We start from the raw sequence: 13,620 nt of genomic DNA, 5'->3' as shown, positions 1-13,620 counted from the left end.
TGAATAAATCTGCTTTTACCCTTAATTTTGCTAACATTCACTTTGTCTAAAAAAGGAATTTACAATATCGAAAAATTTCTTGAATCTCAGACAGTGTTTTTAAATCAAAAGAGTCAAAACCCAACTTACTCTTCTATGCGAAATATAAAAGAATAAAATGCCAAACATCAACTTTCAAGTGCCAACACTAGTTATTGGGGTTGGGAAGGCAGAAGGTATGGTCATTAAGAAAGCTCTTGAATTAAGCAGAAACCATTTTTATGGATGGGAACCAGGACTATAACAATGCTAAGTATTTCTGATTTCATCAGTTCTCACAACATGCAAAATCAATGAAAAGGAATTTGGACACTGTTTGATTGTCAGTGACGTCAACTATAAAAATGAATAGAAACTGGCAACCGTATTGTCAGATGTTGAAATAACTGGCAGTATTTGACAGCACTAAAGCCAGGCTGATCTAGCACAGTTTTACTGTTAGTAAACACAGTAAGATAATTTAGTGTCACTACTGAGGTCAGAGTGGGGCTTCCCAGGTGGCTAAGTGATGAAGAACCCGCCTCTCAATGCAGGACATGCAAGAGATGTGGGTTTGATCTCTGGGTCAGCAAGATCCCCTGGAGGAAGAAATGGCTACCCACTCCAGTATTCTTGCCAGAAAATTCCCACGGACAGAGAAGCCTGGCAGGTTACAGTCCACAGGGTGGCAAAAGTCAGACATGATTAGGCAATGGAGCAATTCAAAATCAACTGAGGTCAGCCAGGCAGTGACTGTCATGGCAAGGGATGGGTGGGCAGACACGGTACCTGTTATTGGTTTTTAAGTAGATCATGGCCAAAGCGAGAGTGGCACCTGGACAAGTCACATCCACATTTATGGTATCTCCTTCCTATCAAAATAAAAAGTTTATTTGTGTAAAAGAGCTTTGAATTACTCTAAAATTCTTCTGAATGCTAGCCATGCTTAAAATGAACATATCTACAAATGCTGATATGAAAACTACCATTTCTTAAACTAATTCCTTAGTTTCCAGAACTCTGATCTGTTGCTTGATCTGGACCTACCTTGATCTGGTAACTCGGTGACTTATGTTTCTCTCTGTGCATCCCAGCTTGAAAGCGCCTGTGGCCCCCAACCATGTACTGATAGAGCTGCTCGGGCACGTTGAGGTCCGACATCCCTATCAGGTTGCTGCCGTGCTGGAGAACAAAGGAACAGGGTGTGAAAGGAGATTTTACAGAGTAAGATCCCGAACACACGCCCATGACAAAGCACCAAGTAACTTCAAAGCTGGGTATTCAGGTTTCTTAATCAATTAAACATTTCTCATGAGTTAACACTCAGTCTACTAATAATTCACATTAAAATTATATAATACACATGCAGACAAATTAATACTTTCATTCCATAAAATACACAAAAGCTTCAAAATATACTTAATTTTACTAACAGCTAAAGAAATTGTTAGGTAGGTAAATGAAACCTGAACTATAAACATCTCAATCCCTTCATTATTGTGCCTATGAACTATTCCAACAATAATAACCATAGTAATAAAAATAACTTTCTGAACACTTAACTTTCTTCCAGGCACAATTCTGTGTGTTTAACATGGGTTCACTTACTTAATATGACGACAAGCCTATCAAACAGCTGCTGTTTTACAGGTGAGAAAAGGAGGCACCCAGATCGCACCCACGGTCACACAGCTACTAAAGAGCAGCAGTGGCCCTGAGACAGGGCAGCCTGGTCCCAGTCTAGGGAGGCGCTCAACTACCGACAATACGGTAGTTAAATGATGAGACTCTGGTCACAACCAGAACTCAAGTCCCAATTCTCAGTGCGATGCTTGTTTCATTGTATCATCTGCCCCCTTACCTCATGTGTCAGATGTGAAGAGTCAAAAACCTAACTGACAGCTTTCTTTATATAATTTAGTTTCAGTATAACCCTGTATTGGAACCCACAATCTTTAATCAAAGAACCCACATTCCAGCTGACACAGTCATTTAATGAAATGTTTCTGGTAATTCTATACTGTGTCTCCTGAATGGGGTTAAAGATGGGTCAGAGTGATACTGCATTCGGTAACAAAACAGCTGCTAACAGGGCGACCTTCTGGGGTATCAGGGTGCCAGAAGACAACTCTGGTTTATCTCTAGTAACTTCTACACTCTTGACGCTTCCCACCAGACTCATGTTTTCACTGGTTTCTGACTAACAGGGCTGTCACTTCTTCATCTTACGTCTTGAAATCTGTCTGACAAATTTCATTCCTAGGGTTCATTCATAAGCAGTTACATCTAAGCTGGGGTCAAGAAACCTGAAAGCCCTACTCTTCACTATAATTTCTCTCCATTTCCAAATCTGACACTTAGAGAAACATCCAGAAAGAAGAAAAGAGCTCAGAATCAGGGTCAGCTAAGGCAGAGCAGTATTCAGAGTAATATGTCAAGGTCGTTTGTCTCGACAAGCAGATGTTGTCACTAAAGCACCTGAAGGCATGAACCCTGCTTACCCCCAAGCAAACCATGCCCAGGGCTAAACCAGCAGCCAGCGAGTAAGATTCTCTGTCGGTGCAGTACTCCATTTCTGGACCAGGGGGCCGTCCTATAAAACAGAAAGCAACACAGGTCAAGCTGGTCTCTTAAGAGCCTAAGTCGTAAAAGTTTTAAAGCTAACTTTCCAGTAAGTTGCCTAAGAGCTATGAATTCAATATAATCCCACTGAGAAAGATCTGACATTCTCACAAATGTCCACTACTTTTGGTTTACTACAAAATAAAACCCAAACACGGTTCTTCTAATTTGCCAATTTGAAAGGAATGACCTTAAAATACTGCAAAACCCTGGGCTTTATAATAAAACCAAAAAAAATTACCAAAAAGTAGGAAGAAATTTTAAATGGGAGGAATGCTCAAAAAAGCTTTAATTTGTAATTTCTTTCCTCTTTCCTTTTGTTGTTTTACTATTTTCAAATCCATTCATTAGATGTGGTGTACACATGTTCAAATACTGATAATGAACAGGAAGGACACTTCAAGTATTTAAGAATTTTAATTCTTAACTATGCAGTTCAGTTCAGTCGCTCAGTCATGTCCAACTCTTTACAACCCCATGGACTGCAGCACACCAGACTTCCCTGTCCATCACCAACTTCCAGATACAGACACTTATTTTGAATCTAGATAATACTAAGCTTTACTATGATATAATTTTTCTGTACTGATGCCAAAAGTCTGACTAGATGTAAAATTCACACTTTTAAAAAGTACCCTTTAATTCTAACTCCACCCCCTTTAATGCAGCAAAATGTATTATATTATACATATAATGTATTACATCCCCAAAAAAGTTCACATTCCTAGAATTTCATCCCTAGAAAAAAAAAATTTTTAAGAGAACAAAACAATTACACATGTGCAATCAGTAAAATGTTTATTGCTTAACAGCAAAGAATTAAAAACCACCTAAAACTCCTGAAAATAAGAAAATGATTGGGCAATTTACAGAACATCAACTCAATGAGCTATTATACAATATAAAATTGATTTTAAAAGCTATTTTTGACAATAATATATGAAAAGGGCAGTACAAAAATGGTATGTATATGGTGACTAATTATACAAAGAGCATATGCCTATGAATCCACATGAATCTTTTACAGGTAATATACAATCTTCTATATACAAGATGAAAGAGCTAAGGCTGTGAGACATGTGTGATACTGGCATTAGATATCATCATGATACAGCCAAAGAATGTATTGCTATTGCTATTGCTAAGTCACTTCAGTCGTGTCCGACTCTGTGTGACCCCATAGATGGCAGCCCACCAGGCTTCCCCGCCCCTGGGATTCTCCAGGCAAACACTGGAGTGGGTTGCCATTTCCTTCTCCAATGCATGAAAGTGAAAAGCAAAAGTGAAGTCACTCAGTTGTGTCTGACCCTCAGCGACCCCATGGACTGCAGCTTACCAAGCTCCTCCATCCATGGGATTTTCCAGGCAAGAGTACTGGAGTGGGGTGCCACTGCCTTCTCCGAAAGAATGTATACTACCCCATAAATGAATAACTTTTTAAAGTCAGTCCTGAGGATCTTCTGACTATTTCTCAGACCAATCAGTTAAGCTATTATATATTTTGGTAATAGGAAATTTTATTTTGAGAATAACTTATTTCACCACTATAGTAGAAACAGAGGAAAACAATAGAATGGGAAGAACTAGAGATCTCTTCAAGAAAATTAGAGATACCAAGGGAACATTTCATGCAAAGATGGGCTCGATAAAGGACAGAAATGGTATGGACCTAACAGAAAATATTAAGAAGAGGTGGCAAGAATACACAGAAGAACTGTACAAAAAAGATCTTCACAACCCAAATTATCACGATGGTGTGATCACTCACCTAAAGCCAGGCATCCTGGAATGTGAAGTCAAGTGGGCCTTAGAAGCATCACTATGAACAAAGCTAATGGAGATGATGGAATTCCAGTTGAGTGATGCACTGAAGTGCCAGTAAATTTGGAAAACTCAGCAGTGACCACAGAACTGGAAAAGGTCAGTTTTCATTCCAATCCCAAAGAAAGGCAATGCCAAAGAATGCTCAAACTACCGCACAATTGCACTCATCTCACACGCTAGCAAAGCAATGCTCAAAATTCTCCAAACCAGGCTTCAACAGTACATGAACCGTGAAATTCCAGATGTTCAAGCTGGATTGAGAAAAGGCAGAGGAACCAGAAATCAAATTGCAAACATCCACTGGATCATCGAAAAAGCAAGAGAGTTCCAGGAAAACACCTACTTCTGCTTTATTGACTAGGCCAAAGCCTTTGGCTGTGTGAATCACAACAAACTGTGGAAAATTCTGAAAGAGATGGGAATACCAGACCACCTGACCTGCCTCCTGAGAAATCTGTAGGCAGGTCAGGAAGCAACAGTTAGAACTGGACATGGAACAACAGACTGGTTCCAAATACGGAAAGGAGTACGTCAAGGCTGTATACTGTCACCCTGCTTATTTAACTTATATGCAGAGTACATCATGAGAAATGCTGGGCTGGATGAAGCACAAGCTGGAATCAAGATTGCAGGGAGAAATATCAACAACCTCAGATATGCAGATGACCACCCTTATGGCAGAAAGTGAAGAAGAACTAAAGAGCCCCTTGATGAAAGTGAAAGAGGAGAGTGAAAAAGTTGGCTTAAAACTCAATATTCAGAAAACTAAGATCATGGCATCTGGTCCTACCACTTTATGGCAAATAGATGGGCAAACAATGGAAACCATGACAGACTTCTTTTGGGCTCCAAAATCACTGCAGATGGTGACTGCTGCCATGAAATTAAAAGACACTTGCTCCTTGGAAGAAAAGTTATGACCAACCTAGACAGCATATTAAAAAGCAGAGACATTACTTTGTCAACAAGTTCAGAGCTATGGTTTTTTCAGTAGTCATGTATGGATGTGAGAGTTGGACTATAAAGAAAGCTGAGTGCTGAAAAACTGATGCTTTTGAATTGTGGTGTTGGAGAAGACTCTTGAGAGTCCCTTGGACCGCAAGGAGATCCAACCCATCCATCCTAAAGGAGATCAGTCCTGGGTTTTCATTGGAAGGACTGATGTTGAAGCTGAAACTCTAATACTTTGGCCACTTGATGCAAAGAGTTGACTCACTGGAAAAGACCCTGAGGCTGGGAAAGATTGAAGGCACGAGGAGAAGGGGACGACAGAGGTTGAGATGGTTGGGTGGCATCACCGACTCAATGGACATGAGTTTGAGGAAGCTCCAGGAGTTGGTGATGGACAGGGAGGCCTGGCGTGTTGCAGTCCACGGGGTCGTGAACAGTCGGACACAGCTGAGCAACTGAACTGAACTGGTAGCACACTACATAGTTGATTCCAATTCGTTCCTGCCCTGCAGTACTCCTGTATAAACATCCACTCTCCCGAGTCTCCTAGTGTACATGAACACTCGTGACTGGCTTTGACCTAGGAGCCTGGCTGGCATAATATAAGCAAAGGTGTAAAATGTGCCTCCATTATTTGGTTCTCCACTTGCCCTTCTGTCATCACCACAAAAGCAGCACACCCTCCAGTCTGGGTCCCAGAAAAAGTCATTTGCAGCAGAGTCTGAGCATCAGACCCATAGATCTAGAGCTTGTAGCCAATAGGCCCGGGCCAATTTTGTGGCTATCCTGAAATACATGTAGAAAGACCCTGAACAGGGCAGAACGAAACATGTAAATACATATCTAAATTACTGAATGCACTAATAATACTAAGAGCATCTCCATTTGTCAGAAAAAGATGACAACATCCAAGACACATTTCCAAAAAACGTAGACTCAGCTGAAAACACAGAAACTAAATTTCATCACTGACGTACCCACTAGTACATAAAGGAGAAAAGGAGGAGTCAAGCACTCCCATTCTGTTAGAAGTACTGTTGTCCAAGAGAATAAACACTGTGCTTTCAGGGATCAAATCAACTTCGAATTTTAAGTGCAGACCATTGCTGGACAAGGCCTGGCATAGACAGAGCAGGATAAACAGCACGCTCACGTGTGATTTTAAGAGCACAGGAGGGAATTCCAGGGCGGTCCAGAGGTTAGGACTTTGCGCTTCCACTACTGGGGTCCTGGGTTCAATCCCTAGTCAGGGAACTGAGATCCCTCAAGCCGCATGGCACACTCCCTTCCAAAAAGAAAGACCACAGACCACCTCATTAAATGGGGCCATGGGAGCGCAAATGGGCTGGCAAACAGTGAGCATGCAGACTAATCACCTGCAGAGTAACACAAGTCTTGGAAAACACTATCTGTAATTTTTTCTTATTAGTACAGCTCATTCTATACTTACAAAACCTACTATTTTTTCCCTCATTCTTATAATCTTACTATTTTACTTTGGCTCCTGTGGAATGGGAAATAAACATGAGACCGCAGCGCATCGAAGTCCTACCTATTTCAGCCAACAGGACCTCCGCGGTATGCCTGTGAGCCGTCCCTTGATAAACAAGGCCGATGCCAACCACTGCAGCCACCTGGACATTGTGAGGAACGTCAAGCTCTGTGGACGTTGGGGGCAGGAGAGCAGGAATGTGGATGCTGAGAAGCCGGGTAACTGACATATCCATGGTGCCTAGTTTAGCAGCAGCAACACCAAGAAGCAGTCCAATGCTTGTCATCTCATGACCCTAAGACAGAGAAGAGAATGAGACGTAAGTCACTACCAAAACAAATATGCAACTTTCATAAAATACTTCCTGCCAGTAATTTTATTAAGTACTTTTATGTGACAGGCACAATGAGAGGCTCCAAGAATACATAAGCAAGGTAAATAGAAATGGTTCTTGTTCTCATGAAGTTAGTGCCCTTGGGGGAGAAAATGTGTTAAGCTAAAAAAATATATATTATTAAAAACTCATTTAATGAAAAAGTAAATATTACATGAATATTTTAACAGAGCCTTATTTATTTTAATTGAAGTACAGTTGATTCAGTGTTGTGCTTAATCTCTGATGTACAGCAAAGTGACTCAGTTATACACATATATACATTCTTTTTTTATATTCTTTTCCATTATGGCTATGTCACAAGACTGGATATAGTTCCCTGTGCTACACAGTAGGACCTTGTTGTTTATCTTCTAACTGTAACAGTTTGCATCTACCAGCCCCAACTCCCCGTCCATCTCTCTCCTTCCCCTTTTCCCCCTTGGCAACCACAAGTCTGCTGTCTATGTCTGTGAGTCTAATTCTAACAGAGCCTAATTTAGATTAAGAGGAACTGGGGTATCACTAGAAATCTCTAAATAGTAAACTTACAATAGAATGAGTACAAATTAGCCAAGAAAAGTGGCAAAAGTTGGGGGACGGGTGTCACTGAGATTTAGAAAGTAAGAGAAAATGATGTCAGGTGAGGGAATATATGCAGATAATGCCAAGATGATTCAAAAATAATGATGCTTGCATGACAACAAGCGTGTCAAGACAATTCAATGGGAAGAGTTTTTTCATAAAAAGGTGCCGTGACAACTGTAGAGCCACTTGCAAAAGAATGAAATTTCATTTACTGAAATACCTTACATTAAACATAAAAATTAACCTCAAGATGTAACTAAAAGTAGAAAACTCTTAAAAAGCACAAGTGTAAATCTACATAACAAGTATACACCCAAGTGACCTTGGGTTAAGCAATAACTGATTAGGTAAGACACCAAATGCACAGCAACCAAAGAAGAAACAGATGAGTTGTTGCCACTGTTTAGTCGCTAAGACATATCTGATTCTGTGACCCTACGGACTGTAGCCCGCCAGGATCCTCTGACCGTGGGATTCTCCATGCAGGAATACTAGAGTGGGTTGCCGTTTCCTCCTCCAGGGGATCTTCCCGATCCAAGGATCAAACCCACATGTCTTGCATCTCCTGCACTGGCAGGCAGATTCTTAACCAACTGTGCCACCTGGGAAGCCTAGATGAACCAGATTTCATCAAATTAAAAGCTTTCGTGCTTCAAAGACACTATCAGAAAATGAAAAGACAACCCAAGAGACAGCACAATGGGAGAAAATTTTGCAAATCATGTACCTGTTAATGGTCTGGTATCCAGAACACATAAGGAAGTCTTATAACTCAACCAATTAAAACTAAGCAAAGAATGTGAATAGACATTAGTCAAAAGACCACATATAAACGACCAATGAGCACATATAAAGATGTTCACGATCATTAACCATCAGGGAAATAAATGCAAATCAAAACCACAATGAAATATTACTTCACACCTACTGAGGTGACTAAAATTAAAATGACAGATAACAACAAGTGTGGCAAGAATGGACAGAAATTGGAACCCTTATGTATTGCTTGTGGGATTATAAAACGATGCAGCCACCCTGGAAAACAGTTTGGTAGTTCTTAAAAAATTTAAAAAGAGCTACCAAATGACTCAGCAATTCTACTCCTAGAAATATACCGAAGAAGAACGAAAACATTCATCCACACAAAATGTTCATAGCAGTATTACAGATAACAGTCAAAAAGCAGAATAAACTCAAACATCCATCAACCGATGAGGAAAATAAGTCTATCCATACAATGGGTATCTACTTAGCAATAAAAAGGAACGACGAGCTAGTGCACGGTGTTAATATAACATGAACAAACTTGAAAGCATTACAGTAAGCAAAAGCCTCCCATAGGAGACCACCTACTGTTTGGTTTCATTTATATGAAACGTCCATACTGGCAAATCCAGAGACAAAAAGTAGATGAACAGTTTGTCTGGCTGGAGGGAGAGGGGACAGCTGACTGCTACTAGGTAGGGGGTTCCTTCACGGGGTGACGAAGATGTTCTAAACTTAACAGTAGTGATGGATGCACAACAACAACGTGACTATAATACAAACCACTCGTTTTAGGCCACGAGAAAGAGTCTGGTTTGCAGAGGAGCTAAAACAGTCAAGCCCTACGTTTGGAGTGTGAAGAGCAAAGGAAAGAAATGCACAGAGTAGGTTGGAGAAGTGAGTAGGATCACACAGGTTCCAAAAGGCACATTAAGAGCAACGGAAGATCACTAAACAGTTTGAGCAGGAATGTGATCTGTTCCAATTTACGCTTTAGAAGGATCTCTCTGCCTGCTGAGAAGAATGCACTTAGAGGGACATGACTGAAGAAGAGCGCACAGGACCCTGAAGAGCTACAGTAACAGCCCTGGGGAGGAGCAAGGCCAGGAGCCAGCAGCATGAGTTCTCACTTTGGTTAGGTAGTCGTGGATATTGAGAGTAGCCAGCTTGGTAAGGTGCCCGTTAAGGCCCAGTGCCATGAGAAAGCCAGCATACTCATTGGCTAGCTCGGCATGCTTGGGCTTATTGTAGACGATCCAGGCCGAGTCGATCTGGGAGGCAGGGGCTATCTTCAGGCCCGCAGCCACACCATTGTGGAAGCTGGCCCAGCTGGTCATATTGGGGGGCACGTCGATATTCCCACTGTTCAAGTCCACTGTCGTGTTCCGAGGAGGGGCCCGCCCTAGGCAGACAAAATATAAAACAGAGAGTGAAAATTCAGAAAATCAAAATTGTTACACTGATTTCTGAGAACAAAGATCACTTTGCTGCATTCAAAACCCTTAGCCCCATAATATCTGGGGCTACATGAATAATAATTTCAATATGAAATTGATAACAATGATATTAATTTCAAATGTACCGTCCTACTTTTCTCTTCCTCTCTAGATGTTAAGAAAACATGGTATTTTCAAAAAGACAAAGACTTTTACAAATTTGCTCTATCTCTTACGTGTATGTCTCTCTATATATAGAAATCTAATTATATGCTATTAGTAAAAATTCCAAATTGCATTCAAAGATACCTATATAAAAAAACATCATTTTATACACTTGAGTTACCCTGTGAATCAGAAAAGAGTATTCACTAAATTTAAATCTATGGTCAACTTACTGAAGAGCAAATAAACTGTTCATAATGCTAGGCTCCCTATGAATTCCTTTTCTTGAGTGTTTTGATTCTAATCTACACTGTGTACTTGCAAATACTGAATTCTCTGTATATTTTTAATGTTCTATAATAGCTTAAGTCATGGATGAATAGTTAAAATAAATATTCTAAACACTGCACAAAGTTATACACTTCACTAGAGGTTTGAAACATGTTCTGAAAGTTATGTAAATTTTAATTAGATGCACAGTGTCTTATTTGTAAAAGTCTATATACACATACACACACATACAAAGACACAGCATAAAATAAAATATATTTGCGTTCACCATTTGCTTTCTGTACCTAAGAGCTAACTCAAATGCTGGTCTGTGAGAGTACCACATTGGTGACAAGTTCATGACAGACACTTTTACTTTCTCAAAAAGGGCAGAGAGATTAATAATGAAACAGCAAGTAAAATTTCTAAAATGACAGTTCATCACAAACGTAAGACACAATACTGATAATGCAAAAAGAACTCCACTAAACATATAATTCATCGTTTTCCTTTCTCACTGACCCAGAGTTTAACATACCAGTTAAATTCAGCTTAGGAATAGGCAACGGTTCTGTTGGAACGGGATGGTATGAAAACAAGGTGAACATTCCTCGTCCTACTGGGAGAGCCATAGTCCGCTGACACAACTGGAGCAATCTATAATTAAAATTAAAGCCATTATGTGAAAAAAAAATTTAAACAGACAAACAAACTGGAATGTAATCTGTAGTGAATATTTTAAAAGCAGCAGTGCTGGGAAAGGTGAAGCCACATCAAAGTAAATCCCTACAAAGATGTGGGTCAATCATCTGAACATGGTTATTCTTTTTCACACTCTGACTCCCATTAGAGGGCTTCCTCTATGGCTTAGCAGGGAAAGAATCCTCCTGCCAATGAAGGAGAGGCAGGTTCAATCCCTGGGTTGGGAAGATCCCCCGGAGGAGGGCACGGCAACCCACTCCAGTATTCCTGCCTGGAGAATCCCATGGACAGAGGAGCCGGGTGGGCTACAACCAAAGGGCTGCAAACAGCTGGATACAACTGAGCACCTAAGTACGCATGCACTCCCATTAGAAAGTCTAAGAGGGAGACGCGTTCCTCCTTCTGTTTCATATTCACTTTGAATTAAAACTAGCTTTCTATAAACCAAGCCAACTCTCCCTAAGTATTCAAAAAGAAAAACCTAAAATTCTTCTTGAAATAATGCTAACACTCTCAGAGGCAAACACAGGGTTTGTCGGGTTTCCTCACCGTGCTACTGCCAGTTTAGCTGGGACCCTCCTCTCATCCTTTTTGTGAACACAGCCCTACTGCCACCTCCAACGCCTACACACAGGAGAAAAAAGAAGTCCTTGTTTTGGAGGTGAGTGGATTTCATGGTGTCCCCGGAACAGTGAAGTCATCTCATCTACTTGATGGCCAGGATTTATGGAACTAATAGCACTGCGTTAACTACGTGCAAGGTTAAAACGGCTTCTCCAGGCTATGTTTTTGTTTAGTCACTCTAGTTTATCTCACTCTTTTAGGACTGAAGCCCTGCCAGGCTCTTTTGTCCAAGGGATTTTCCAGGCAAGAATACTGGAGTGGGTTGCCATTTCCTTTTCCAGGCTATACTTTGAAACTAATCCACTATTTTTTAACTTGCTTCTATGTTAAAATAAGCGGCATCAAACAGAAATTGTGGAAGTAGGAGCATTTATATCCAGGAAATAATACATGCTAAATCTGAAGACACAGAAATATCCTTTCTGAGGCTAAGAAGAAGCTAAAACTCTCTCTGCAGACAAAGCTGTTCACAGGCATGCTCTCTCCCTTATTGGAAATGCATACACCTGCTTTCCTCATTCACTGGGGAGGAACACTTCACTGTAGTAAGATGACTCTTTACGAGAACACTGCCCCACAGTAATTTGGCATCAGGGAAATTCAGAATTAGGCCAGAATGCTACATCCCATAACATTTTTAGCAGAAACAGAATACACAATCCACAAAATTACAATAATGAAAACAAAACCAGTATACCCCTTCCACTTAAGATGCAGCTGATTTTAAGATGCATCACTATTTCATGAGGTTCTAAGAAAGAAAAAGCACTGCCAACTAAACCGTAACACCTACAGACACCCACAGACTGACAGATAATCTGATTTCAGAAATGTGAAAAGGTTAAAAAAAAAAGATCAGCATCACAAAATCAATGACCTCAGATAACAAAAATGTGTGACGGCACTGAGCTCTACTATGTGCCCAGCAGTGCTCTAAGCACTAGGCACAAACAGCCCACTTGATTCCTGAGCAGCCCTGTGAGGTGTGAATGAATGCTACCGTCATGCCTGTTCTTCCAGCTGAACAAACTGCGGCAGCATTCAGTAATTTTTACTTAAATTCCGGCAGCTGATGTTTGCCTTCACCTGTTCTCTTTCTCCTCGATGAACTCGTGGTCACTGAGCTCGGGGTACTGCACCACACTGACGCGGACGGGATGTGCACTCTGGAGAAGCCTTCGCACGTCCTGCACCCGTAAGTCTTCGCTCCATATTAGCGACATCACCTCCTGATTCATGTCATTCATGCCATCATCCTCCTCCTCTGTTTCTGTTCCTGAAGGAACATCTGATGAGAGCACCTGAGTAACAGACTTGGTTGTAATACTAACTTAAAAACCAGCCAACACGCATTTGTTGAACATAAGAATGCACAGGGCGAGGTACCAAGTCTACATCAACGCAAACAAAAAGCATACGCCAAAGCAGGGCTGGCCCAGGTTCCCCAGGCATACGGGGCTCCTACCTAGAAATCTTTAATTGTATTGCCTACTTGGAAAGATTCTTTACTCAGCCAAGGGGAAAGCTTTCAACTTAGAGTAATAGTCAGGAGGCTGATCCCACAGAAAGGAATATTCTAAATAAATTATAAAAATCAAACTATATTCTAAATATTCTGAAGAGGAAACATATTACTGGCAACACAAGATTAACTCCACACAATGTTACTAAAGAACCGACACCAATTTAAATACTGTCTTTAATTAGCAGAAGAAAACCACCTGGAAAGGTATCAACCAAGGGCTGGAGGAGGTCCGACTAACACTTTCTCACTTCCGTGCTTTAAACAG

At 40.8% G+C, this 13,620-nt stretch overlaps 1 protein-coding gene across 5 annotated transcripts in view; it reads right to left on the bottom strand.

Annotated features, from left to right (window-relative positions):
• The window catches only part of ANAPC1 (anaphase promoting complex subunit 1), a 100,469-nt gene that overhangs the window by 37,343 nt on the left and 49,506 nt on the right, over window positions 1-13,620 (bottom strand). For all 5 annotated transcript variants that reach the window (XM_061431427.1, XM_061431426.1, XM_061431429.1 and 2 more), the window contains exons 26-32: window positions 12,917-13,131; window positions 11,043-11,161; window positions 9,764-10,035; window positions 6,968-7,202; window positions 2,520-2,611; window positions 1,066-1,200; window positions 808-890 (exon numbers count right to left, since the gene is read on the bottom strand). In XM_061431427.1, coding sequence (XP_061287411.1) covers window positions 808-890; window positions 1,066-1,200; window positions 2,520-2,611; window positions 6,968-7,202; window positions 9,764-10,035; window positions 11,043-11,161; window positions 12,917-13,131 — 1,151 coding nt within the window. The remainder of the gene's footprint in view (window positions 1-807; window positions 891-1,065; window positions 1,201-2,519; window positions 2,612-6,967; window positions 7,203-9,763; window positions 10,036-11,042; window positions 11,162-12,916; window positions 13,132-13,620) is intronic.

Source organism: Bos javanicus, chromosome 11 (genome assembly GCF_032452875.1).
Source record: "Bos javanicus breed banteng chromosome 11, ARS-OSU_banteng_1.0, whole genome shotgun sequence".
Taxonomy (NCBI): domain Eukaryota; kingdom Metazoa; phylum Chordata; class Mammalia; order Artiodactyla; family Bovidae; genus Bos; species Bos javanicus.
The sequence above is the reverse complement of the archived record's forward strand: the minus strand, read 5'-3'. Positions and strand labels throughout refer to the sequence as shown.